The sequence below is a fragment of the Amblyomma mixtum genome, chromosome 6 (assembly GCF_055824585.1).
Source record: "Amblyomma mixtum isolate Tamu chromosome 6, ASM5582458v1, whole genome shotgun sequence".
NCBI lineage: Eukaryota > Metazoa > Arthropoda > Arachnida > Ixodida > Ixodidae > Amblyomma > Amblyomma mixtum.
Genome location: NC_143017.1, coordinates 128410928 through 128437631, shown reverse-complemented (window position 1 = coordinate 128437631; position 26704 = coordinate 128410928). Strand labels below are relative to the sequence as shown.

The window sequence follows — 26704 nt, the reverse complement described above, 5'->3', positions numbered from 1 at the left end:
TGTGCAAATTGGGAACGCCATTTGGCGGACGAATTCGCTTCGGCAATGTATAAGTGAAGCATAGCGATGGCTATAGCTTTCTTTGTTTGTTTACTCCCTTTATGAATTTATAAATCTCCTAACTTCGCTCGGTTCTCGTTACTGCATCGAAATGGCACGAGGCAATTACGTAGATTAAACAGCTGCCAATCTTGCTCAGAGTCGGGCTCGGTCATAACCTGAGAGGCACAGCAACCTCCCCAACAATCAAGCTCAAGGTCGAACCCTTGCAGTGCGCAGCTTTTACGTTTAAGCATCCTTATCTCATTCAATTTTCTGCTCTCTTTCTTTGCCGGTAGTTCATCGCAGACCAGCTGCATACAGAGTCAATATTCTGCTACAAGCAGCAATTACATTTTTTTGTAGATAGTCAATGGCACAAAGTTTTATTGTTTTTCTCTCTGTCATTTCAAAGCATCCTGAAGCATGTAAGTTTGGTAGCCTGTTATTATTGCAGCATTTTTAGCGACAGGATTGCGGTATGAGCGATCGAGGCAGCATAGTCACCCTGAAGCTTGGAATTTTTACATCTTGCTGTTGTTACACCATTTTTCAATGACGTGTTCACGACACGAACGGAACAGCACAGCAGCCAGAGGCAGCTGTCACTGATCTAAATTAGCTGACTTTATATTGGGTACCTTGGCTTTAAAGAACATTGGTACGGTATTTACCAATTACGACCAGGTTGTAGAAGCTCAGGGTCGAACAAGTCATAAATAAGAACTTGTCGCCTAAGCTTATGAGATATCGTTTGTCGCAAGGACTTTGCTAATAGAGCCTTTTTGTGGACCTGGTGGCAATAACCACGTCATATAAAACGAGCGAAGAGACCCTCGTCTCATGAAAGTTATGTTTCCACAAACTGAAATTTTATGCATAACTACACTAATCTCTTTCCCAGGAAGCGTTCGTTACAAACCAACGCTAAAGCCAGGAGTTGTCTCGCCCTTGATACTTCTAACCGTACACAAAAACGTTGGGAGCTTGCCAGCCGCCTCACTATATATAACCGCATCTTACACTAATGTTGTTTATTCGCAAACGCCCGACGCCTAAGTAGGCTTGAGGAGCAAAGGATGTGTTTTAGAACAGCCTAGGCTTGACGCTTGATTACTGCAACTGCAGTTGCTAGAATGTTAAAGGTAGCGGCCATGTTGCGGTGGTCGCGCAGCAGCCATCCCTGTGGAGAGCTAAGACGCTCGGCGCCTCTTTTGCGTTTCAAAAGCTACACGAGCGCTCGCAGATGAATAAACTCGGGTCGCGAACTTAAGCACGCAGCGGCTTTTCTCCGTCAAAGGTACCCCTTCGAGCCAATGGCGTCGGCCTGTTCTCATGACCCTGCTAGTGTGACAAAGCAGGGAGGGGTAGACGAAAGGGGATAATCCCTTCCCTCTATGGTCGGGGATACACCCCTCTCATCATTGTGGCGCCGCCATTGTCACGCTAGCAGGGTCACGAGAATCGTCCGAAGCTATTTGCTGGAAGGGGCCCCTTGACGGGGAAACGCCGCTGCCTTCTTAAGTTGTATCCCACTATAACTGTGTGGATAGCAGCAAAGCCCCGGTATACTAACACACCTAACAGAAACGGCAGTTCATGCAGGCGAAGTAGCCGGGCATGCGGAGCTATTGTAATGCATAACGTGTGCGCACTCTTTTCAAATGCAATGACCGAATGTTGCTTGAAGGGCAACTGCATCACTTTTTGAAAATTTCACAATATTCAAGGATTCCAATCTATGTAGGCTGTAGATGAAGCACGCCCAGTGTTTTTGCACTAGCAATTAAAATAGTGGCGTAACCGATAATTGATTTTTGCGTTTCTCCTCAAAGCACCCGAGGAGTGCGGAGAAGTTATGTGTGACGTCACGGAAGGTATAATTTTAAATTAGCGCTGCCGTCAGCCACACCCTGCCGTGCCTCGTTGGATGCTGCCAAACAACGTTCGGCGGGCTTTGCCTTCGGTCGCGTTGGTTTTTTTTTTTTTCAAAGTAGGCGTTTAAGCTTTGGAAATATACCGATACCTTCGATGACGTCATCAGGTGCCCCCCATTTTGCGTTGTGCGCTGCGGAGAAGCTTGAAGGCCGTCGCGATTTTAATCGACTATTACGTCACCATTTCAAATGCTAACCCAAAAGGACTTCGCATGCTTTATCTGCAAGTTTCACTCATTCGACCATTTTAAGCTCGTCGATTTCTAAAACATATGCAGTTGCCTTTTAAGGGCCCAGCTACAGTCAGTGTGAAAGTGGTTAGGTACTGTTTTTGGCTGCAGCGTCAAGCCAGATGCAGCTCTGGTCGATAAGGCGAAAGGTTGAAATACAGGTGTTTTTTTTATTTTCGTTCGTGTGCAGCCCTAATGGCTTCCATTGTGCTATGCGGATTGAACAAGAAGAAAACGGGAGCCCAAAATCGCTGCCACTTTTCTCCGCTGACATCAGTTGCTGCGCTTCGTAAAACCGGCAGATCTTTCGAGCAGCAATGAAAAATTATTACGGTAGCATTATTGTTAGGTGAATTCTCTCAAAAAAGTGGCCGTAAAAACTGATGCATGATGCACGATGAGGCTGCTTCTTTTTGTTTCATTTTTCTTTCTTTATATGTTATGTAGTTCACCATATAAGATTTAGCAACTTTACAAACGGGCGTTGGAAACTATCAGCGAGCTTCAGGTTGGACCACTGAGTAGTCGATATGAGACTTTATGAATATACGATACCCTGCGCTCCTTGAAATAAGGGCCTGATGTCGCCAGGAGGAGGAGGAGGAGGAATAAGAGGAAAGGCAGAGAGGTTAACCGAAGATGTCGCCAGCGGGAGATATCTAAAGGCCTAGTATACCCTCATCGCCTGTGACATCATATATTTTAATATATCCGAGTGAGGCGTAGTATATCCTCAGACAAATTGAGCATAGCTCGAATCAAACGCTGATCTCACTATTCGATCTTTTCTCCACAGTTAAAAGCAAGTGAACTGGTATCAGTAGTCATACTCTTGCAGACCGCCTTTTATTTCTTGTTTGCTTTTGGCCAACTGTCTGCAGCCCCAAACCAATACGGGCAATGGTTCGAAAATGCGTTAGTATAACATTGCGACCACAACACGGTGAATGTGTACCGCGAGCCCTAGACCGTATTTCGGTATGATTTGCGGCGACTCAAACTATCAGAGCATTCCAGCTTGTAAGTATTCAGGTCATCCGGCATCGCAGTGGCACCAATACTCTTCTTGATGCCTGTAATGCTGAGATAACGTTTTCGTGCTGTCTTTCGCTTATCGCCGAGATAACTAGAGGCGCGCTGTTCGACCTGCCAAAGCTCTTTTATCTCATTCTCTTCTGATCCCGCTACTCTCAGTCTATTTGCCCACTCAGCCACGCGGTTCCGTATGGCCAATTTATCTTGACAGCGTCTGCCTTCCCTCTCTCGTTCGACCTGTCAGCCTGTCTGCAGCCGGGACATCTGTGCTTTTCGGGTCTACATCAGCAGCTGACAGCGGATGCCGAGACTGTTTTGTGTGTCTGGGTACAGTAATGAGGGAATCGATCGACGGTGCGAATCCGAGATCCGTTGATTATTGTTGGGGCAGCAGTACAAAAAAAGGACGGTTGGCAACACTTTCCAGAACAAAAAGAAGGAAAAACAGTGGCGAGAGAGAAACTGTGCAATAAAAAATGCATGGGATAAGATAGAAATAATGCAGAAAAATTAGCTTTTACAAGGACAAAGGGAACGACGTCCAAATTTGGTTTGCTATAAGGACGTGCATTAGGAGCAACGACATGTGACGTTGCAAATTAGCTCTGCAATAATAAATATACGCAGTAAAACGATAAAGCGTTAGTCTTAAAATAAATTTCACCTAAACTTCGTACGCGAAGAACTCATAAAGGTCGTCATGTTATGGCACCAAGCACTCAACTCTCTTATCTCAATTCCTGGTACAGAACTAGGCGGCTTCACCCTAGATAGGAGTGAACAGAGAACGAAAGAGGTTTCTGACGTTTCACTTATCTCGATGTATCACGTATCTCGTCCAGTAGTTATAAAGAGCACAAAGCAGCAAGAATGATTCTTCTGGTGTGTCAGAAAGTTCTCACTTGCAAGCTCTGCTTCTGATTCTGCCGATCAGGTTCACGATACACATCCCGTGTGAGAAGAGCGCATTAGGCCATTGCCAACGGATAGCTTTAGCCGTTCGATCTTGGGTATGCAGACGCACGCTTAACTGGTTCTCTTCGAGACCAGTTACACACGTCTACATTTGTAATAGAGAAATACACCAGCTGAATTGCGTAAAGCGTAAAGTCGTCCAGTAACCGAGTGCCGTGCAACCATAAAAACGTACCGAGGAAACACGGTTACAACTTCCAGGGGAGCACATGAATAATGAGATTAGCTAAGCGTGGCATAACTCGAGCACGACTGTCATGAACAGTCAGCAGGCAGGCAGCGAATGGCACAGATGGCCGACGCTGCATACGCTGCTGCCTCTCCATCCGAGAAGGAGCACCTCTATCTGCCAGCAGGGACGCCGCCGCGAGCTGCTGGTACGCTGAATGCGAGAGCCCTTGGAACCGAGCCAACGTTTCTCGGCACTCTACGAGTCTTTTTTTATCGCTCGCGGGGCTGAGCGCGTATCCACGCCACGGCCAGACGTCCTCGGCGGCTCGTTGAGTCTGGGGATTGTCACACTCCACGCGCTGTATCTTCGTCGCGGGATGTTTGCCTCGAAGTCTAGCGGATTGTTTGCATAGTTCCCACTTTCTATTTGCTCTCAGTGCCGCTGAGGGCCACGTAGAGGGATTCCACGAAAAGGAAGGGGTGGATGAGAGCACTATTCTCAAAAAAGCGTGAAGAGCCAGAGAGATTTGGCTGGCGGTCAACGAAGAAAACAGGTCAAAGCTGGTCACACTGGGTTCTTGACACTGCCAGCAGAAACGCCGCACTCGGAGTGCAGCCCTTGACATGCCCCGTTGAAATCGCAAAGAATATCAGGGAAGCACTGGATGCAAGGTGACCGAAAACGAGAGCGAAGAATCGCATTCAGTGGAAACCCTTGGCTTCTCCAGCGGGAAATCTACGAGGTACTCCTCTGCGATACGTCGATATCGCGGTGATACGAATTTGAAGCCCTACTATGCGCACGAAGATATGGGCAGCATGGCAAATGTAGTTGTTGCTGCGCACAGCGGTGGCTGAGGATCATACAATCGCGAATGTGCATACTGTCGTACGTTTCGTTGTACATTATGCAATCGTACATCCCGCACAAAGGTCACAGCTTGCATTGTAATTTGCAAGTGTGCGCACTTTAAAAAGATTGGCTGTGACCTGTTCCCATGTGAACGCGTCGAACATTCTTGCACGTGCGTGATCTTTCGCAATTGTTCGCAAAGACTAAGGGCTCTTCATGCTGCTTGTATGCAGCCGTTACTTCGGCTTACTTCATTTTTCATAACGAATGAATGAAAGGAACGAAAAGGAAAGAAAGGAGTGAATGAATGAAACGAACGAAAGGGCACGAATGAATGAATGAATGAATGAATGAATGAATGAATGAATGAATGAATGAATGAATGAATGAATGAGAAAGAACGAAAGGAACGAATGAATGAATGTGAAAAGAACGAAAATGAATGAATGAATGAATGAATGAATGAATGAATGAATGAATGAATGAATGAATGAATGTGAAAAGAATGAAAAGGAATGAAGGAATGAAAAGAACGAAAAGGAACGAGTGAATGAATGATTGAAAAGAACGAGAAGGAACGAATGAAGGAATTAATGAATGAAAAGGAACGAATGAATGAAATGAACAAAAAGGAACGAATGAATGAATGAAAAGGAACGAATGAATGAAATGAACAAAAAGGAACGAATGAATGAATGAAAAGAACGAAAATGAATGAATGAATGAATGAATGAATGAATGAATGAATGAATGAATGAATGAATGAATGAAAAGAACGAAAAGGAAAGAAAGAAAATTAATGGATAGGAATAAGGAAGAGAAAGAAAGAATACAGGGGAAAATGAACCAACGAAAGAAGAAAGGTAGAAAATGAAATAGAAATAAGAATAATAATAATAATAGAAATAATAGAAATGGATAGAAATAAGGAAGAGAAAGAAAGAATACAGGGGAAAATGAACCAACGAAAGAAGAAAGGTAGAAAATGAAATAGAGAGGGCAGAAAGGGGAATAGTAAATGGTGCCCGTAATTCCTTTCTTAAGGTTTGTAGCCAACCTTCATAAACACGTAATAGCATTAGTGTGTATTCCGCTACCTTATATAGCGCAATAATGCGCAGCAAAAGACATGTATACCCTCTTTCCGTGGGTGATTATTTAAATTTTTATGGCGGAAGAGCATCTGTGGCCAAAGAGCGCATGGCAAAAGGTGCTTTCGCCTACTCATGGTGAGGTCCCGGACCAATTTCCCAAACATTTCGCCCCAAATAAGCCGAGCATCAGGCCACGGGTAAGCCTGTACCCATTGCGTCACCGGTGGGTACCCGGTGGCAGAGGGGATCGAACCTCGCACCTCCCGCTTGCGAGGCAGAGGCCCAAACCACTAGGCCACAGATGCGGTGTAACCGCCTTTAAACTGTTAACCCACAGAATGCAGGGTTGGTGACCGTTACCGGCTCGTTATGACGATATCATGTGGTGGTAGCCGCTTCGCGATTACGCAACGTCGGTTTCCGATTCGTTTAGTGAAATCTGTATGAACGAGGTAAAAGAGTTGGTGCAGTTATCTCCTCGTCTCGGATCACTAGCAAAAGTGGCTAATTATTAGTGCCCGCTTCGGTTCCTCAGAGAAAGGGAAATCCCTCTAGATTAAGAGCATTAAGTCCGTCAACTTCCCAGCTTCCATTACATATGCCACCTCCCGCCGCCTGCACCGCATCTTTCGGGCGGAAGCTGTTGCTGTAAAAAGAGAGAGAGAAAAAAAAACATCCAAGGAAGCCAACGCTACAGGACCGCCACAATGCAGTATGTAGGCGCTGTGAGCACTGAATGTTCCAGGGCGGTCTAAATGCGTGAAAACACTCATATCCAAGAAGAAATAAGACTGAAATTACTTTTTTTTTCTGATCTGATTTTTGCTTTTCTTTCTCATCGAACAAACGAACAAACAAGAGAGAAAAGTCGGAACGATGTTCCTTACTGAAACATCTCCGTCATGAGAGCCATTGTTCTTGCGGCAACGTCAAAAAATGACGACAGCGAACCGCTCATTTCATCTTGCGACACCACCACTGCATGAACACCTGCCCCTGTTTGTGTGCGTCCTTCTTCTGGTTCGTTTTTCTCATAGACGACAGCGTACACCTCGTTCCTGGCGAGCCCCAGGCGCTTCGCGCGGCAGGTATAATGCGATGCGCCAGACCCGATGTCGTCGTCGGGCGTGGGGCTTCATGCGTTGTAGTATAAACAAAGCGTGGAGGGAGAGGCCGAGAGGGGGGGGGGGGGGGGTAGGTAGGGGGCGGATACCGATGCGGACGAAGCGCCGCGCGCACCTGGTATCCCAGGCACGTCAGACCCCCTTCAGTTCCGTTGTCTGCACACCGGGATGCCCGGGACGGGTTGCTGCGCCGGTCGATAAATCAATTGTGGTCTGAGACAAAGTGGCCGGGCCGTCTGTCGTGCGACGACGAGCTCGCGCCGTCCTGAGCTTGAAAGTGTGGCCTTCAAGGCCGGCGTGGTTCACAGGTATAGCCAGGCACTAACATACATAGGCCACCTACTTAGGCAATTGTTTGATGGATTGCTTATTCGTTCTTTACTTACTCGATCAACCAGTCAAGGTGATCTAACCGCTGCCGTTCATTACGCTATTAAGCATGGCAAGGGAGAAATAGCCAGCACCTCCTCTGCAGGCTAACACCATCTGTCATCATCATCATCGGCCTGACTACGACCATTGCAGGGCAAAGGCCTTTCCCATGTCTTTCTAATTAACCTTGTCTTTTGCCAGCTACGGACACCGTATCCCAGCAAACTTCTTGATCTCATCTGCCCATCTAACATTCCGCCGCCCCCTGTTACGCTTGCGATCTGTCATGCACTTGAATAAAAACAGGCTTGTCGGCATAAATGACATAGCCAGCCGTAACTGTCTCCCAAATTTCTACAGAGGAAAGCTTTAACCGCCGGTACATGAAGAGAAAAGCCGATTGCATTTTATGCTGCCTTTAATAAAAGCTGCAAGGACGCCTGTCCTTTCTTCATAACTACCACCTCTTCTTCAGCGTCAGCACCAGAGCCCTTCCATGTTCGTCGATTCGGGCTTGTGAGGGCCTCTGGCTACAGTGGGATTCCTCTGAAGAAAACGGTGACCTTTCACTTATGGTCTTCCTTGAATGAGCCAGTTATGCGTTTATCTTTCTTGTTTTCCCTTGTCGGTGGGCCCGCTTCAGGAAGTAGTTATCGCTGACGCCAAGTCGTCATTACTTTTGTTTCATCATTTCAGAGATTTTAAATACACGTGGAATGCGGATCAGTGCATTTCTCGTCAATGCGAGGTGACTCGGACAAGTTTTCCATGCATGAAATTTCCTCCCCTAAACTTCTACCATCATTGATTCGCGTACTCTGCATCAGTCATATGTTCTTGTTGCAATGAACCTGGAACGTTGATTAATTCCCTGCGTTTCTGTGGCCAATTTGCATCCCTCCGCGAACTTCTGGTACAAATTGCTGTCCAAAATTTGAGGCTGTGTCTCTGTCAGTACAAAATTTACTCTCGTTTGGCGCCACTCAGCTGAGCTACAACCACAGAGGAGTTCGCTCTGCTACTGACAGCTAATACCTCTTTGGAAGTCTTTGGAAGGATGCCTCTCAATGGACTCGGATCATGTTGCGGCTTTTATCTTTCTAGGAGTACCTTGGTTTGGGCTAGTTGGTTCATAGCCGTGCTTGAAACAAAAAAGGCGCATATGGGACGAGGACAAGAAGGAACGCCCCGCAGTGCGGCTCCTCTTGCATACTCAGGGACCCTAACCTCACGAAGGCGGGAGGAGTTTAAGTCTTCAACCCTCCCAATCTTAGGACTGTCAAATATGGTTCAGAGCCCTGCTACACGGCTTGGAAGCAAACGCCTTGGCCTGTATATTTTTGACAGAGACCATACCTATAAGAGGTATCGCTAAGCAGAACGTTCAGTTGGGCGAGTTGGTACAGATGCATTCTGGTAAACTACGAACTACGACGGACGAGAACAAGGGCACGCACGTCCCGTGTCTTTCTTGTTCTTATCCGTCGTAGTTCGCGCTGTTTTACTAGGATGCTCCTGTACCTAGGAAGCCTCGTGCAAGGTTAGACAAAAAGAAGGCAACCTCCACGAAAGTGGGCCACCTAGCCTATCGCCTAGTCGCCTAGTGGGAGGAAACACATTCGCGGTTACAGTTATATACCTGGGTACATTGGAGAGCCAATTTCTGTCAATAAATAGCTGTGTTGTATATTCCTCGCGAGTGGCTTGCAGTATGTGCCGTTTTGCAGGCTATGGCCCCAACTAAATGTTTGCAGCTGATATTTAATGCAAGAGTATTGAAAGCCTTATGGGGCCCAAATGCGTCGTTGGTCATAAAATTCGCCCATTGGATGCAGAGAAGTGACGTGACCAGGCGGGACCATACCCATTAGCTGCAGGGAAGTGGCGCCACCAGACCCTAGGTGACGTCACTTCCGGTGGAGGCTCAACAGCTGCTAATGCTATCGCAGTGCCAACACACAATGGTATTAGGTTTCCCTGTAAATTGCTTGCTCCTTTAATTTCGCGCCAAGCCATCGATCTATGCCCTTTCCGAATCGGGCTTTATGTCTCTCTCTTTTTTGTACATAGCTTTGTATCGATCAAGTAAAAAGGAAAATCAGTGTCCTTCACAATACCTACCTAAACAGATTTGCACCTTTATTTTTTCTTTGCGGGGAGGGCAAAGGTTGTGCGTTTTTTATTACCAATAAAAACGGAAAAAATACCTCCCAGCGGTTGTGCGCCGAGCGCAAACGCTCTGACGTTGTGGGCATCGGAACTCCAGAGGAAAGGTCACCACGTGGAGTGACAAGCACAGGCATGGCAGCGGCGCTCGTTACAAAAGGCCGGGTCGCGACGTTGCTGCGGACAAACAATGGACCGGCGGGGCGCCAAATTAACTGCCGCCGTCTTGGAAGCTCGTTGGCGCGGAAAGCGAAAGCGTCGATCCCCCGAGGCTACAGACGCTAGGTGCCGTGTTTGCTCTGGAGGGAGGTTCTGCAGCGCTGTGTCTGCGTACGTGCTTGTCCTAGGGCCCCTAGGGGGAGCTGACCTGCACCGCACTGCTGTTCCCTGTGCAAGCAAGGAACCAGTGACTCAGTCATGCAATAACGCAGCGATAAAACAAAAACAGCGGTTCCTACCCTGTATGCGCTACTACAGACGGCATGATGCGCAACGAGTACAATAAGCTCGGTATACGGATGAAGGCAATTGTATTATAGTCAGCCAACTTGTAAACTTCATTCGCTAAGTCAGTTAGACCGGAAGCAATAATTCATACGTTTCACTCTGAAATATGATCCGTATTCGGCTGAGCAATGGCTAGCAGCCTAACGTTAATATTGTGGTGATGAAAATTGCCGCAATAAATCTAGAAAAATGTGGCGTGCCGGTATTTTTTCATGACTACAGGTGCGGTATGACGTTAGTTAAAATTGGAGCTGCTCGGTTTCTTACTGATGGCGCCATTCGCGCGAGCTCGTTTGACCTCAGTGGTGACACCTGTAGGTCCTACTCGGCATTATAGAAGCGACGAATCAGAACATGCACTCAGTGGAGGAAGCCTTATCTAGCCGTACTTGACGACAATTAAGTCGCGATTTTATCAAGTTTCTGTTAAGTAGGATTCACAAACTTTCAAGCGCATTGTCTTGTTACTGTGTTCTTCAGCACCATCTTTGATGAAGCACACTGGAATCAAGCTGTTGGCACGGTTTGACCAAAGCAGTGTAATGCAAGAGCGCTCCTGCGCCTTCATACTACGCATGCTACAACGAGCCAAAAATGAAGGTCTACCCAGATTTTTTGAATGTTTCCTAATGGCCCAGCCATACTGCCCATTTATACATGTCCGCATGTTAACTCCTTCATATACACCACAGGGCCCTCAGTTTTGGGTTAAAACGCGGCTTTACCTCATTCGTGCAACCCCGAAAAGATGCCTTATAAATCGAATTTCTACCCGAAAATGTGTCCCAAGAAACGGCATTTGTAGTGCACAATGCTGAAGGCACAGCACGGACACTATAGCTGATGTACTTTTTCTCGAGCGGAGTTTGCATTTAAATTTTGATTTTAAACCTCTTATACGCTTCCTAATGATGGCGTGACGTAACTAGAAGATAAATTTGAAAAGTACTTTCACAAGAGAGATGTCAGAACAAAGGTACTCACCAGACGTCTTGTTGGCGTCTTTTTATATAACAATACCCACACCAACAACATTCTGCCGCAAGGCTATTTTGCGATTAAAATGGCTGCTTTGATGTTAAATTAAAGCTTTCGCGTTGTACAAAGGTAGGCAGGTCTAGAAAAACGCGGAAGTGCTGCACGTGGGGATATGCCAGGTATTACGGGCAGCAAAAGTTTACAGGACACGATGTGTGGGGAAAAAAAATTATTTCAGCGCAGTCACGTAATCAAGCCGCTTGAAATGTCTCAAGGTAAGAGTAGGCGTGTATGCCCTATCCGCGAGGCAGGGCTATAATATATTTTTTTTCTTTGAGAACGATTGTCCCGTAAACTTTTGCTGTCTATAGTACACGACAAAACACCAAACTGCAATAAATGCAAATAAAAGAAACATCTGATTCCGTAAACAGTTTCTTAGGGTTACCTGTCATTTCTAGATTGTGTATGAAAGTAATATGCAAAAAATGGGGCACGTAATGTCTCGAGAAAGATTGAGCCAGTCAAAAAATCCCTAATTATGGTACATTTATTTTTTCATGCCCAGATTTCAACCGAATATGAATTCAAAAAACAGAAGCCGATCTTATCCTTCGAATTTTGAAAATAACAAAACCCGAGATCGAAGGGCCCTATGAACTCATGTTCTAAGCTACTATGTCACTTTCAAGGACGCGCATGAAACGGCGTATATTTAACTGAAAATTAATAAACTGGTCACGCTCAGGCATGGAGATATATCTCCTGAATCGAGGAACAGCGAACTCCGTTGAGAGACTGACGGTCCTTCTCCACTGTTCTTTTTTTTGTACTTGCCCTCGCGATTATCACCTCGTGAGTACCTTTCCGTCCGCCGTCAAGGTGATAATGTAGTGGCCTCAGATAAAGCACGTTAGAGCCCGCGTACTTCTCAGAGAAAAACTTGCTGTCCGAGACTGGCACCGAGATTGCTGCAGTTCACTTTTCTCTAATTATTTGCTCATTCCTTTATCTGTTTTCCCCCATTGTGCCACCTTTTCCACTTACATGGCTCAATATTTAGACTCAGCAAACACATTCTCATAAATGATTGAGAAAATTGATTTGGTTTTCAGGCACGGAAATTTTTGTGAAGTTGTCGAAAGCTCCCACTGTGCCGTTTAGGCTGCGTGCGCTCCCATGCTACCCCATAAAAGTGCTTGCTTGGGACACATTTTTGTGATAAACTATACCGCAGAGCTAATTTCCATGATTTTGCGGTGATGCGCGGTTTTTATTTATTTACATATACTGCATCCCGGTCTCGGGACCCTGCAGAAGTGGGGATAGTACAGAAAAAATACAGAACAAACATATTACTTGAAAGACTACTACAATAGAAGCCATTGGCTATGTGCCCAACTAGCAGCACGTGTTTGCGTATGTTCTGTACAGCAGCAGTGCACAATAAACAAAGTAGGAAAACATTAAAAAAAACATGCATGGCAAAACGATTGATTTGGAGCCAGAACAAGCTATCGTGACACGTGTGCAAGAGAATATTAACAAAATACCACACATTACATAGCAACTGTATTCCGATTGATTGAATTCGGCGTTTTGGATTTCCACGTCCTGTCACAATTTGCATAACTCGGAACACCTATATACAATGCGCCGCTCTATATAAGCATCAGGCCATCCTGGAAACCCTCATTCACTTTAAAATGCGTTTACTAAGACGTACGTGAAACCGCTTGTGTGCAATAAAAACTACGTCATAGGCAGGTGAATTCATTAAGGAGCTGAATTCATAGGCAGCTGAATTCATTATTTAGAGCGATGAGCAAACTTAATTTTGCTATCCAAAGTACGCTGCAATATTCATGAGTTCTGCATTATTGAGTAAGTGGCACGTAAAATTGCCCGCAAGCTTCGCTTCCCGAAATTGACACAATTCGATCAATCAATAGCAAGTGGCAGCAAGTTATCAGCGTAAAAACAAGCTTGTACTTCGGGTGCGGTAGGATGAATGTCCTAAAGCTTTGGCTCGTTTGCGCCACATGTCTCTTGCGAACCAAAGCCATCAAGTGCTTGTTTCGGAAACCAACCGCATGATGGCGCTTGGTGACGCAAATGATCCGCATTTCACTTACGATAGCTTAATTGCATGGAGGGGCCAATTTGCAGCCTTATTGAAGCGTGCATATCGTTCGCACTGCCGATGACCTTGCTGGTTTCGGGTCCATTGTTTCCTGCATACACATATGATTCCGTGTTTTTCCAAGCTCGCTGATGTATGTTTGCGTCCGGCCGGGGTCAAGTATTGTTTGTTGTCAAGGTATCGAGGGCCTTCGAGAAGGCATTGCTCCTGTAGCTTTCGCTTCCCTACAGGGAGAAACAGCTATGCTTCGGAGGAGGCGATAACGAGTCCAAGAGTGTTCTTTCCGATACTGATCAGTCGTAGCTCGTGTTTGCTTAGCGTTATACTGCGACGTGATCGGAGCGAGGACAGCACTGACACGAGCGACAAGTGTGTATATAGAAGACCTGTTCAACGCCTACCTCTCGTTTTTCGAAACACTTGTGCACATCCTTATCGCTCCATCTGGAACGCTCATCTACTCCTGAAAGCATCAACGTGCTCTTGGGTCCGATTCGTTTTGCTCCGAATGCGCTAACCTGGCATGCAGTGGGAATTAGCTCCATGTCAGCGCCCCTTGCTGGGCAAAAGTTAGATTGAACAAGAATCTTGGTTGTAAACATCTCCCCTGTTTTTTTTTTGTTTTTTTTTTTCAAGAGTGGGGCCAATATGCTTTACGCCGGCACACCACATCTTTGACACGCTTGACCAGGAGAAGCCGTAGCACATTGCCAATGGCTCTTCATACCGTGCATGCAGACGAGTTTTTCGGGAATTTAATGGAAATTAACTGTTTCACACTACTGCTCTGATAGGCTTGTTATCTCTGAACACATAAAAATTGGAATTGTTGCGGATGTGAACACCACTTGGAGTAGTTCGCTGCGAAATGACGCTATTCCGACCGACCATCGAGGCATAGCCGCTTTTTCAGCTGCATGAAACGCATCCACCCTGTGTTGTGGGACTCAGCACAGGAAGTGGGAAAGACAGGCAGATGACCCTCAAAACGTAGTTTTTCCACTGCCTTCAACCTCCCTGGACCCCCCATCTAGCTTTCCCCATATCCAAAATAACTCTAACTCCATCGCTCGTCCTGACAAATTTGACGTAGACTGCACTGGATTTGCCCATTTCATTGTGCTGTGCGAGGCCAAGCACACACCACCTCCCTTTCCGATCTTGCAGTATTGCAAGAAGCCATGGAATTCGAATGTCACCTTTACTCCTATGATCATCAGTGAGCGGTGGCATCGTTCAGTTTTTTTTACCACGTTTCAGTTAAACTTTTTCGGCAAACAGGCCTACCACACACGTTAAATTTCATCCTTGAATTTTATTGGACTTAAGCCAGATGGAAGCGTTCGGTAGCAAGCTACTGGCACGATATCAAGAGTCAGCCAGCACATCTCCGTCATGGTGCAACGATGAGAATACGTAGTTTTCACGCAGATGTTCGGGCTCGATTTTAAGGCTTCTTTATGTTCCCCATCGTTGTTTCCGGCGTACAATTACCGCACACAAGTTCATCTCTTCATCTCTTCGCTTCCAAGGTCTTCAACATAGTCGCTTTTAAATACACACTAAACTACCAATGTCTGAAGTGGCAGTCACGTTCGACTAAATGACGACAAGGAAAGCTTGGAACTTTGCTTCAGCGAGATGCTATCGCCCTTCACGTTTCCCTTTCTGTTGCTTAGCTAGCTTTAGCTTTTGCGGCCCAGCCTCCAAATCAGTGTAAAAGAGTGGATGGTACCGCAACGTAAGATTGCCAGCAAATTAAATCTGCTCTCGGTTGACATGTGTATGAATACGTGCAATGCTACAGTAGGTCTATTAAGGATGTCGCACATATTATCCGAAGTTCCAGAACTGCAGGCTTACGTACGTAGGCTGAAATTCTTTGTTGTATGCGTCACCCAGGCTTGTCGGCTGCTCGGCAACTGCGCAAGGAAGGCACAGAGGTGGTGGTGCTCGAAGCCAGGGACCGCGTCGGGGGACGAACGTACACCGTTCAGGTAAGGAGAGGATATATTGTTACGCTCAGGAATTTACTCACGTACTTAAAACGCAAAGTCATCCCAAGTGCTGATATATCGGTGAGCAATACAAAACCTTGGGTGGTCGAAATTATTCCAGAGTCCTTATCTGTGACCTAACTGAGAAAGACTTCAATAAAAGGTCCCATATCTTAACTCCTGATTCGCAGTGAATTTGCCCATTCAGCGAAAATGACACTTTGGTTGAAAAAGTATTAGCTACAAGCGGACGTGGTGCGGACTTTTGTGCGTTCTTTGCTTATAGTGCTGTCTTTAAGCGCTAACTACTACTCAGAGTGATTTATCGAAAATAGGCACTAAAGCATATAATTTCATAGTTCACTGCATTGCCCACGAAGATATTTTACGCAAGACCGAAGGTAGCGCAGTCCCTGGCGTTGCCCCGCGGTGTTTAGTAAGGTTGTCTGGTACCTCCGGCAGTGGGGATCAAGCGCCACACTATTTAACTTTAAAGGCTACTTTTCACAAATTACTCTGCCAGATAACCATTTCTGCTTTGTTTCTTATTTTGCTTGTAAATGAAGTGTGCATGCTTGCACTTTTCACTGCCAGTGACACCCCTAACACGCAAGCATTCCCTGAAGGTATCTGTGTTATACTTATTTACCATTCCCGATAAACTATCCCGCAAACCGCATTTCTTTCACGGGAAACGAGTGATAGTAACGGAGTACAGAAGATACCGAAGAATTGAGCGGAAGAATAGAGCGGAAGAGTAGAGTAAATACCAAGGGCTGTAACTTTTTGACAAACCGGTGCGATCTTTGAAATTAAAGAAGAAAGTATAGCTTCCAATAATGTAAAGGCTACGAAGAAAAGAAGTAAGATAGTACCGGCTGGAACTCCAGTCGCCTCGTAAGATCTGCCGATCCCAAGGCTCGTCAGTTGACCCCTTGAGTCACAACTGCTGCCCCGCAGACCAGCCCGCATGCTTAGTGCGCGGGTCCTCTTGCACTCAGGGGGAGCACTATGGCTACCTGGACATCGGGGGCGCGTACATCGGCGCCACCCAACGCCACCTTCTGCGCACGCTCAAGGAGCTGGGCCTCGAGAAGCAGCTCTACTACGTCTACTACGAGGACCGGTCCGTCTTCACCATTCTGGTAAGGCGCGGACACACCCGCTCTTCTTTGTGAGGGGCGGTTATGGCTTCAGGAATAAAGCGCCATCCGGCGGTGCTTGTCTGAAACATCCCAAAAGTTGGCGAAGGCAGGTGTGGTTCGCGTTGGTTACTACAGAGGCGCAGGTGTTGGCTGCTATTCGGACAGAAGCGACATTGAATTTTGTTTAGCTGTAGCCTATAATTTATGCGCAGCACGACCATATCAAATTTCGAAGGAACTGAATTATCTTTGGTGGCACCTCACTGCTGGCAACAATTTGCAATTTTATAGGCGACACAATGCAGCTGAGTTGACGTCGAGAGTGCAGAATGACGTGGATCTGACCGTGGCGTGGTATGAAGAACCCGACGGCAACCGGAAGGGTTGCCATTGAGCTTTTAGACGTCGTCCGTAATGGCGGGAGTTATAAACTATTTTTAAGAACACCTCAGCTTGGGAGCTACGGAAGGAATGATGTAGTGTCACTGAAGTTCTGGTTGGTGGCCAGTTAGCTCGGGTACTGACGGTGTGTACGCTTGATGTAGTAGCCATGGTCGCTATATGCCGCTGGTGCGCGCAGTGTCGATAAACCTAGTTTTCCACAAACTTTACTGACTACCTATAACGCAAGAGCGCGAAAGGAACGAGGACTAAAGACAAGGAGCACGGCACAGTCTTGTGTTCTCGTTCCGTCTTGCTGTTGACTTGCGAATGTCTTTTTTTTTTACCGCCCACGTGACCAGGGCCGGCGGTACGTGACCACCGGCGGCGATTTCCCTACCTTCTGGAACCCGATAGTCAACATGGACGTCAACAACTTCTTCCGCAGCTTGGACAAGATGGGAGAAGAGGTGAGGCGCAGGTGTTTACTTGGCGGGTCCAGTATAGGCAGCTCGATATTAAATCAGTTATGTATTCACCCTTTCCGATGAGACCATGGAGAAGTAGGCTTTCTTCGTGGCTTGTTTAAGTCCCGCCACCCAAGGAGTCCACTATTCTATTTTTTTGTTTACTCAGCCTTAATTTTTATTATTGCTGCCCCAAAATAAGCGTTATGGATTCAGAAGGGCTCAATCTCGCACCAGAAACAACATAACACGCATACTCTAACGTCTGATACATCGTATTTTTTTAACCTTATTCATTTCAGCAGTTCACGTCAACATTCATGATAAAAAGGTCATTGAAATGATGTGTGCCCTTCTTCTTTGTAACTCATCGAAAGTACCTTTTAAATCGACTTTTCAAACTAACGCAGATATTCGAATTTTACATCGGCTGCGTTCTGCCTAAATACTTTTACACCTTCCTTTTGAGAGCCAGTATGGGAGTTTATCGATCTTCTGGAGATGTGTGTTTCTGGGCAAGCCGTGAGCTAAAGTGCACCTGATAACAACGTCATATATCGCTTACTAGGCATAGCGAAAGCTATGCTTTTCACAACATCTTTGACACGAAAGAGCGCAAGCGTGTCTAGAAGCACATAAGGTGCACAGCTTCCCACAATCAAAAAACCACCGTCAAGGAACAGAAAATTGATGATTGGTGTTCAGCTCCTTAAGAGGATATGCGCGTGAAAAAAAACGGCGAGTTTTGTCTAAAAATGTTATTTTTGGTTTCTGCTTAATTTATTATATGTTAGGCGTCCTCTTTCATGTCCAACAAGACCAGCGTCGAATATATACGCAAAATTACTAAAACTGCAATGAAAACACGGTAAGTGACCAAAAAATGCGCAATATTTACCTACTTTCTCTAGGGTAACAAATTTGAATGGCGGCCTTTCCCACCTCTTCGGCGCTTCAGGTAGGTAGAGCAAACATTCTTCTTTCAGACGCGTACTCCGGCAGATTTGCAGCTGGAAAAATAAATCCAAAACTGCCGTTTTCACGTACCCAGAACCTGCATCATTACTGTCTGTTTGGATAAATTAGTATGCATTTTTCTTCGTTTATAATTCTCATGCAGCCTCAGTGCTTGTGGACGGCATTCTTGCACTTGCGCTTGTCGCATCTCAATGAAATTTGGTATGAATATGCTTTACTATATGCAGAATGCAGCTTTATTTTTATAGCTGCATTCAATTTGTGATTGTGGATCAAAAAGAGACATTCTAAAGATTAATAATTATTTTAATATTCTGAAGGTCTTTACGTGTCACGTTTTTTTCTCACTGCGTAAAAGCAATTACAATGAGAAAAAATGTGATGTTTTTCAGTGCTGTCAGATATATACACTGGCTACCCATAGGTGCACAAAAACATCCCTATATTTCGAATGCTTGACTTGCAGAAATTGAAGCCCAAATTGAAGAAAGCAAGATAAGCGAAAATGATTATTTAAAAAAAAACTTTCAAAAGATCTGTGAACCACCTGGCACAAATATTAACGAAAATGTTTTCTTCTAGAGCATGCCGTCTTAAAATTGGTCTCATTCAGTGCTGGGTTTTCTCACTTCGTGCGTGGGCTCTCCAACCCTTTTAGATTCCCACTGACGCACCTTGGGATGCACCACACGCCGAGGAATGGGACAGGATGTCATTCCAGGACTTCATCGACCGCACTTGCTGGACAAGGTGGGAGATGTGAAAGTCATTGTTAATAGCATGCAATTAACATGTCGGGTAATTGCTTCTGCGTTCCTAAATATTGTTGAATTTCTGCCCGTACGAAGTCCAATTCATGTTAGTAATCGCTAGGCCTTTCATCATCTTTATGATCAGCTTTTCACGACGTCCCCTGCCGGACCTCTCCCATATTCCTGCAATTAACCTTGTGCTGTGCTAGCTGCGGCCACATCTCCGCAAAGCTTCCTAAGCTCATCCGCCCAACTGATTCTGACACTCCCTGCTGTGGTTGCCTTCCCTTTGAATCCACTCCGTTGTACTAAAGACAACGGAGTGTCTCCATTGTCTCATTACCTTAAACCTATACCTTCAAACAGCAGTATTAAGTGATTAAGGCCAATGGATTGAACGCGGACACGAATTCATTGACGAAACCCAAAGAGAAACTGAAATTTCTGATAGCTTCGCAAGAACAGACATCTCCTGTTTTGTTCACGCTTTTACTGTATCACAAAAAGCAACAGCATACATAAATTACGGCGGTTATGGTGAATGACCGTAGTTACTTTTTCTGGCCAAAATCATTTTGATTCATGTCTTGTTGCCACTGGTTTTTGTAGTTCTGTTCACCTTAAATCGTATAGAAAGGTAATGCCTAACTATATATTTGTCAATTTTGTTTGCAGTAGTCTCGAACGAAGAAAGCCGAGGCTTTAGCACCACCGAATATCGCTGTCCATGTTTTCGAAGAATATTAAAATGTTATGTGCTGTCGGAAGAAACGCACGCAGCTCCCGCTTATGGTTGTCTTGTTTGTACTATCAGGCCGTAATGAAGGGCGAAAATCACCGATGAACCAAACACAATATTTTGCCTTTCTCCTTTCAGCTATAGTATACGACTACTGTGGTTCATGTTTTTGTGTAATAGAGCCAACGAAGTACGCATTCTTAAACCTGTCACAGTGGAATGTCTCGCTGCACGGTAGAAAAATACAACATATGCCTATGCGAGTTTCAATTAAGCTTGGCAGTACAGGTCACTGTTGTGCAGCCGCGCTCAAGACAAACATGCAAGTACCCAGGAAAAACCACAGAATTTATTTTAAGAGCAAAATTTGGATGGAGTTCTCCGCAGTGTCCATTTAAGTGGCTTCTAAATACAGCTCATATGTTGCACGTCTTAGTGAGCCTCACTGTAGAAGCAGTCAGTGTATTTTTTTTTTTTTACTTACAAGTTAATCCTTCGTAGACTTACCTTTCCTTCCTTCGTAGCTCTTATAACTTGTACCTTGTGACTTGTAACTCCGTCAGCCCCTATGCAAGGTCTCATAAAAGTTCTTCACTGTGCATTACAGAGTGGCCCAAGAAATGGCGAGGTTCTTCATCGCCATCAACGTGACGTCAGAGTCTTACGAGGGCTCGTTACTTTGGTTGTTATGGTACGTGAAGCAGTGCGGTGGCGTCAAGCGGATCATTTCAATCAAGAACGGCGGACAGGTGATGAAGCCATGATCTCTCGATTGCTTGTTTTACTGTTGTCGATAACAATATAGTCGTGTTAGCAGCGTGGCTCAGTGTAGAAAGACAAGCAAAAATGTGCTAGTAAACATTATGCCTGAAACAGACGTACAATATTTTTCCTGCTCTCGCGTAATGTAGTATGATTCCGCTTTAGCATCACTCCGGAACGGTAAAGAACGTTGGTTCGAGGGCGGAACGGTTTAGAAGCGCAGTTGCGATGATACCTTTACTTGGTTTGAACAACCGCTCTGCAGTAATACTTCTTACGAGAATTGTATTAGTACCCTACACTTCACAATCCGACGCTCGTTCGTCTTGAATTTTAAAACCTGCAGATTGTAGCGTCACCTATAGCAGTAAAGTAAAGCGGAAATTTGAGGTAATTGGTACGTTATTCTATAGCAAAAACAGCGCACGGACGAAGTACGAAGTAAGTAGACGCCGGTCCTGTCCACTTGCTCCGTCGTCCGTTCGGCGCTGGTTTTCTAATGAGTCAGTAAAGTCTGCTCAGTAAAGGCTGCTCAAAAGTGCATGGTGCGGCCGATAACTGACACTTAAGCCCACTGGCGGCGCCTCCGCATGTTAGCTACCGCAAACTTCTTACATGACATCTCCTGATTTTTAACCAGAATTTTGCGACTGATTTACTTAAGGGGTACTTTCTGAACAATCTAAAAAAATAAATTGTGGTGTAGCATCTACACAAAAAAAAAATGTGCCCCAAATTAAGTTCCCTTGCTGTTTTCTTGCATTTCCTGCTGCGCTAATATCCCTTCATTGTTAGCATCGCTTTTAAATTAGCCTTGGAATCAGGAACATACCAGACAAGTTGCACCTCAATATATGTATATGTATTGTTTCTTTGTTACAGGAAAAAAAAATGAAGGGAGGAATGATGCAGATTAGCCTCAAGATGGCAGAGTCCTTAGGAGGTGGGTTGATATTTTTTTGCCCCTACAAGTGCATCGCGTCTTAGTTGGACAGCCGCGCTGCATGAAAATGCAGGGAAATTCGGATGTATCGGTCGACTCGGTATTTGAAGCCAAGATAACCGTTTCAGACTGCCACATTTTCAAGCTGGCAACTTCTCTCATTGTGCATGGCGACATCCAGCACGAGGCCTTAAGTCTCGGAAAAAGTCCCATTCGTTAACACATTCTCTGCTGCATTGGATGAGGTTTGCACGGAAGATGAAAAAAGCAAGTTGTGTTCCCATTAATAAAATGCAGCTAGTTCAAGCCTCTCCCTGCCTCCCTTCCTCCCAATTTTCCTTCTTTCTTCCTCCCTCTTTTCTGTACTTTCCGCCTTTATTATTTCCTCTCCTTTTTACCTTTTGTATTCGCACTTGTCCTGATGCCTTTGAGATATTCAAGCCATCTTACCCATTTGTGCGCTGACTGACTCAAAAGTGGCACGAAACACTTCGAGGTCTAATCGATAGAGAACTTTAAGCAGAGGTGAAAGGATCGGTCCCTGCCGCAGCAGCGCTCGGATAAAGCTGAGAAATTACTCGCGCTGAGCCACGGTTTTCCCTTCTGTATTGTGTAGCCAATGAATGCGAACGGTGGTTTTTGTACATTCTGGCTCTTGCTGCCCTACCTGACTGCTTAAAGCAAAAAATTATCGGTTGCTTACTGGTTCCTGCCAAGCAACAGCGACAACAGCCGGGACCCTACAACCTATACTGTAGGCTGTGCTGCACACAGACTACACACAGCCTTACGGGCATAACACACACGTGATAGGCCCATTACATGCAGTTGAAGCGCGGCGCTAAATTTACAGTCGGCATTATGACAGTACTTTTTAAACACCAAGTGCAAAAATGTGAGATCGTTGGTGGTTGGTTCTGTGTCAGTGTTCTGCGTGTGCGGTGGGAGCTCGCTACCGCCGCGGTAGCGCCTTCTAAGGCTTTAGGTTAGCCCGAAGACGCGGGGTGAAATTTCTGCCACCTCGGCCGCACTTCGATGAAGGCGAATTGCAAAAGATGCCTATTTTGCTGTGCGATGTCAATGCTCGTTAAAAAGCCTACGGTAGACGCAATTAATAGGAATCCCGACACTATGGCGCCTATTTCTTTTTTCTCTCTTCTTTTACTTCCTCCCCCGCCCCTTCTCTCACGTTGTTGTTGGTGGGTTGCGTACGTCCACAGAGTGTGAGATGTCTACGCCTTTCCTTACCTCAAAGGTCACAGACAATTTGTTACCATCCCTCTCCATGCCTCTACCCTTCCCAAGTGCCTGATGTTGTCACGAGAACACATGAGGTTTGCTGGGTTCCCTCGCCAATAAAGGCTATCGCCGCAGAATACGTCTTCCTGAGGTATCGGCTCAGCATTTCGCTTCCTATTACATGAAGGCATAGGAAGAGAGAAGAGTTGAAACGTTTTTATTTAACACAAAGATCATAAATGCACTAGAAATGTCTCATCCATCGCGAGCGTAACTAACCGTAAAACCAGATTACGTAAATATAAAACAGAGACACCGACGGAGCTGCATGCATGGAGGCAACCTGTGGTACGAATTCAACCCCGTCGCGTTGTGCTTTACAATGTAAAACTGACGACAGGGCATGCTTTGAAGTAACTGTGCAGATGCAAATAATTAGCTATATAATGCCCCGGAACACTAGACGTGCATAACAATCGTTCTCACCCCGGTCGCCAAATACACCAGTACTTTTCCTCTTTGGCATGCGTGACATTACCGCACAGCCGCAGAACGCGAAATTTCCGCTGTTGTACTGCATGTATCTACCTCCTGAATTGTAGTATAACTCGTTTTTGTTCCGCCTTCCTTTTCAGACAGGGTGAAACTCAATTCACCAGTGACAAGTATCACGCAGAGTCGCTCGGGCGTGGTCGTCAGGACGTTGGACGGCCAGGAATATCAGGTCTGCATGCTACAGACATGCATGCCTATTTCTGCCCTCTAAACACGAATTACCCTACATGCGAGTAAAAATGGAGTAATAAGTCCTCTATCATCATCATAATCAGCCTGACTGTGCCCGCTGCAGGGCAAAGGCCTCCCCTGTATCTCTCCAAATAACCCTGCCTTGTGCCAGCTGCGATCGCCCTATCCCCGCAAACCTCTTGATCTCATCCGCCCACATAACTTACTGCCGCCCTCTGCCACGCTTTCCTCCCCTTGGAATCCAGTCTTTTACCCTTAAGGACCAGCGGTTATCTTGCCTTCGCATTACATGCCCTGCCCAAGCCCACTTCTCCCTCTTGATTTCAACTGGGATGTCATTAACCCGTGTTTGTGCCCTAACCCCCTCTGCCCTCTTCCTGTCTTTTAACGTTACTCCTATCATTTTGCTTTTCATAGCTCTTCCCGTTGTCCTCAATTTACGTTGAACCCTTTTTGTTAGCCTCCACGTTTCTGCCCCATAGGTGAGTACCGGTAAGTCCTCTAGTGCACTCTCTTTTAAGGGAAGGCTGTGCTGCCCGAGAACCGGGACAAATTTCGATCACCGAATAACGGAATTCTTTTGTTGGCAACGAAGGCTTGTTCTCAGTGCAAAGCATAGTAACTTGACGCATGATCATGCGACGTCCCCGCGTCCTTACTCTCCTCTATCCCGTGTAAGCGCCCTTTTTCGCCGCAAGATTCACCAGCCAGCCCCACGTTTCACCTTGACGCAGTTAGCTATGAAAGGAGGCTTCTAAACTGTTTTTAAACTGCTTTTAAACGGGTAACTACAAGAACTTCGCGTGTTTTGAAGAGGCCACCTGTTTTCATTGTCAACCGTAAGTATTAGGTATTTTTAGTCATGGAAATCTACCTCGGGGCTGCGGCAGCGTACCCCGTTCCTATTAGAAAGGGCTTTATACGACCGTTTACTCCATTTTTGCTCCTCTAGTGTAATTAGTGTTTAAAATGTACATTGCACCAGTGTTAGCGACTTATGTTTGGGGACTTATGTTTGGACTGCCCGGCTATTAGCAATGAGGTCCTCTGTGGGGGATGAAACCAACTCTGGGCTGTCGGGGGGCCGTCTCGTAGATTCATTTATAACTAATGCTCGTCTTTGTTCTGAGCGTAGCGGTTTTATATAAATCGCTAGCGTCTGTGCCCTTTATCTTCTTTGTTCATAAGGTAATCGGTTTCTTCTATCTGACAAACTTACTGAGCGCAGGCTTGTACTATTTTGTGATCCCAAGATAGAGCAGCGTGCAATCCAACGACGGAAGACTGACATAGGCAAGCGCTGATTTTCTGCTGAGAACTTTTCCAGTCAGTGTTTACTTAATGCGCGAGATGAACATATAAATGTAGCCTACATGCGTTCGCATTCCTCATAAAAATATCTTCTTTTAGAAAGAAGTGCGGCGCTTTTTTCTTCCACCTCTCAGCCATTCGAGTATTACTCGTCTAGACCCGACGCATCTTATAGACTAATATTACCATGCACGGTCGGTTCCGTGCCATGGCTTTACCCGGATTTTTTTTTTCGGTCGTTTCTTCAACAGGGGAGCCACGTCATCATGGCCATGGCCCCTCCTATGCAAATGAGGGTGCACTACTCGCCCCCGCTGCCTCCGCAGCGGAACCAGCTCTTGCAACGAATGCCCATGGGCTCCGTCTGGAAGTGCCTCGTCTACTACAAAGAAGCATTCTGGAGGAAGATTGGTGAGCCCGACTTCATCTTCTTTCAGATTACCTGCCAATCACAACGCGGAAGCCTTGACAAAATATTTCCCGAGCCTTCTGTTGCTCAAGCAGTAGTAGTAAAAAGATTTATTTCGGAAGAGAACAGTTAGGGCATAGGAGGTGGAGGAGAGATAAATTTGGAGCTTCAGCCATTAAATTTTAGTGTGTGACACCGTTCGAATGATAATAAAACTTAAGGCGGTATTCACTTGGCATTAAATTTGTCCGTGTGGCACGGGACTGATTTGTTCGTATTTGAATTGCTGGCAAGAGGCAGATTGCAAGAAATGACAAAAATCGCATACAGTATGCTATTTATTTTTATCCGCAAATTCACTTATGCTTGTTACGTTCATTTCTGGTCGTCTGGAGTTGCAGCACACAGATAGCCTTTTTCTTCCAACGTGGTTTAATATACGCACAAAACTTACATGTGCATGCGCGGCTTAGAGGGTGTGTTTGAGTGTTTGAGAGAGAAAGAGAGAATAAGCCCCCGTGTAGCTGAGATTTCGATGCTCATTAAAGGACGCCATTAGCCCTCCTGCAGCTTGATAACCGGCCCTCCACAACCATCTGAAGCCCTCCACTGTGGAGCACCTGATAACCCGAAGTGTTGCTTTGGAGTGTGAAAACCCGATAACTCACTAGTCTCAACTAATGCAGTATCCCTTGAGTGCTTAAGATCGAAAAACAATGCCTCCTTCAGGCTACGATTCATAGGTTGTAGCCTACGGACTACTGTGCGTGGCAATTAACGGAGCGCACGTTAAGGAAAAATGGTTCCACTTAGCTTCACGTCTTCCCACCTCATTTTAGGAGTCGGGTCTTGACGAACGTGATGTTTAACACGGAAACAATCCATTTAGTATAGTTAGTTGTCGCACATCAAGTTGGTCCCACACAAATTCCACTTGAAGGTTTATCTGACATGCCAAGACAGGCTTGCTAGGCCTGCCCTGCAGGCAGTAATTATTCTATTTCGGTACTTGCTGCAATCTTAGTTATCATTTTATGTTATGACGCACGTCGTACATCGTGAGCACGATTTTCGAAGGGTTTTTGTTTGCAAGAGGGCACTAAAATAACTTAGGCCACTTTCACTCTCACCACTATAGGCGAAGCGCCGAATCACCTGTGTGTACTTAGATTTGGGTGGAAGTGTTTGGTAGAGAATAATCTGGATTGCT

At 45.7% G+C, this 26704-nt stretch overlaps 1 protein-coding gene across 1 annotated transcript in view; it reads left to right on the top strand.

The window, feature by feature from the left end:
- Positions 1–26704, top strand: part of LOC149340362 (amine oxidase [flavin-containing] B-like) — a 54145-nt gene that overhangs the window by 11524 nt on the left and 15917 nt on the right. Inside the window, exons 2-9 of the mRNA XM_089549137.1 lie at positions 15527–15621; positions 16623–16766; positions 17510–17617; positions 19251–19342; positions 20691–20832; positions 21728–21788; positions 23663–23751; positions 25337–25496. Of these exons, the coding sequence (XP_089405263.1) occupies positions 15527–15621; positions 16623–16766; positions 17510–17617; positions 19251–19342; positions 20691–20832; positions 21728–21788; positions 23663–23751; positions 25337–25496 (891 nt within the window). The remainder of the gene's footprint in view (positions 1–15526; positions 15622–16622; positions 16767–17509; positions 17618–19250; positions 19343–20690; positions 20833–21727; positions 21789–23662; positions 23752–25336; positions 25497–26704) is intronic.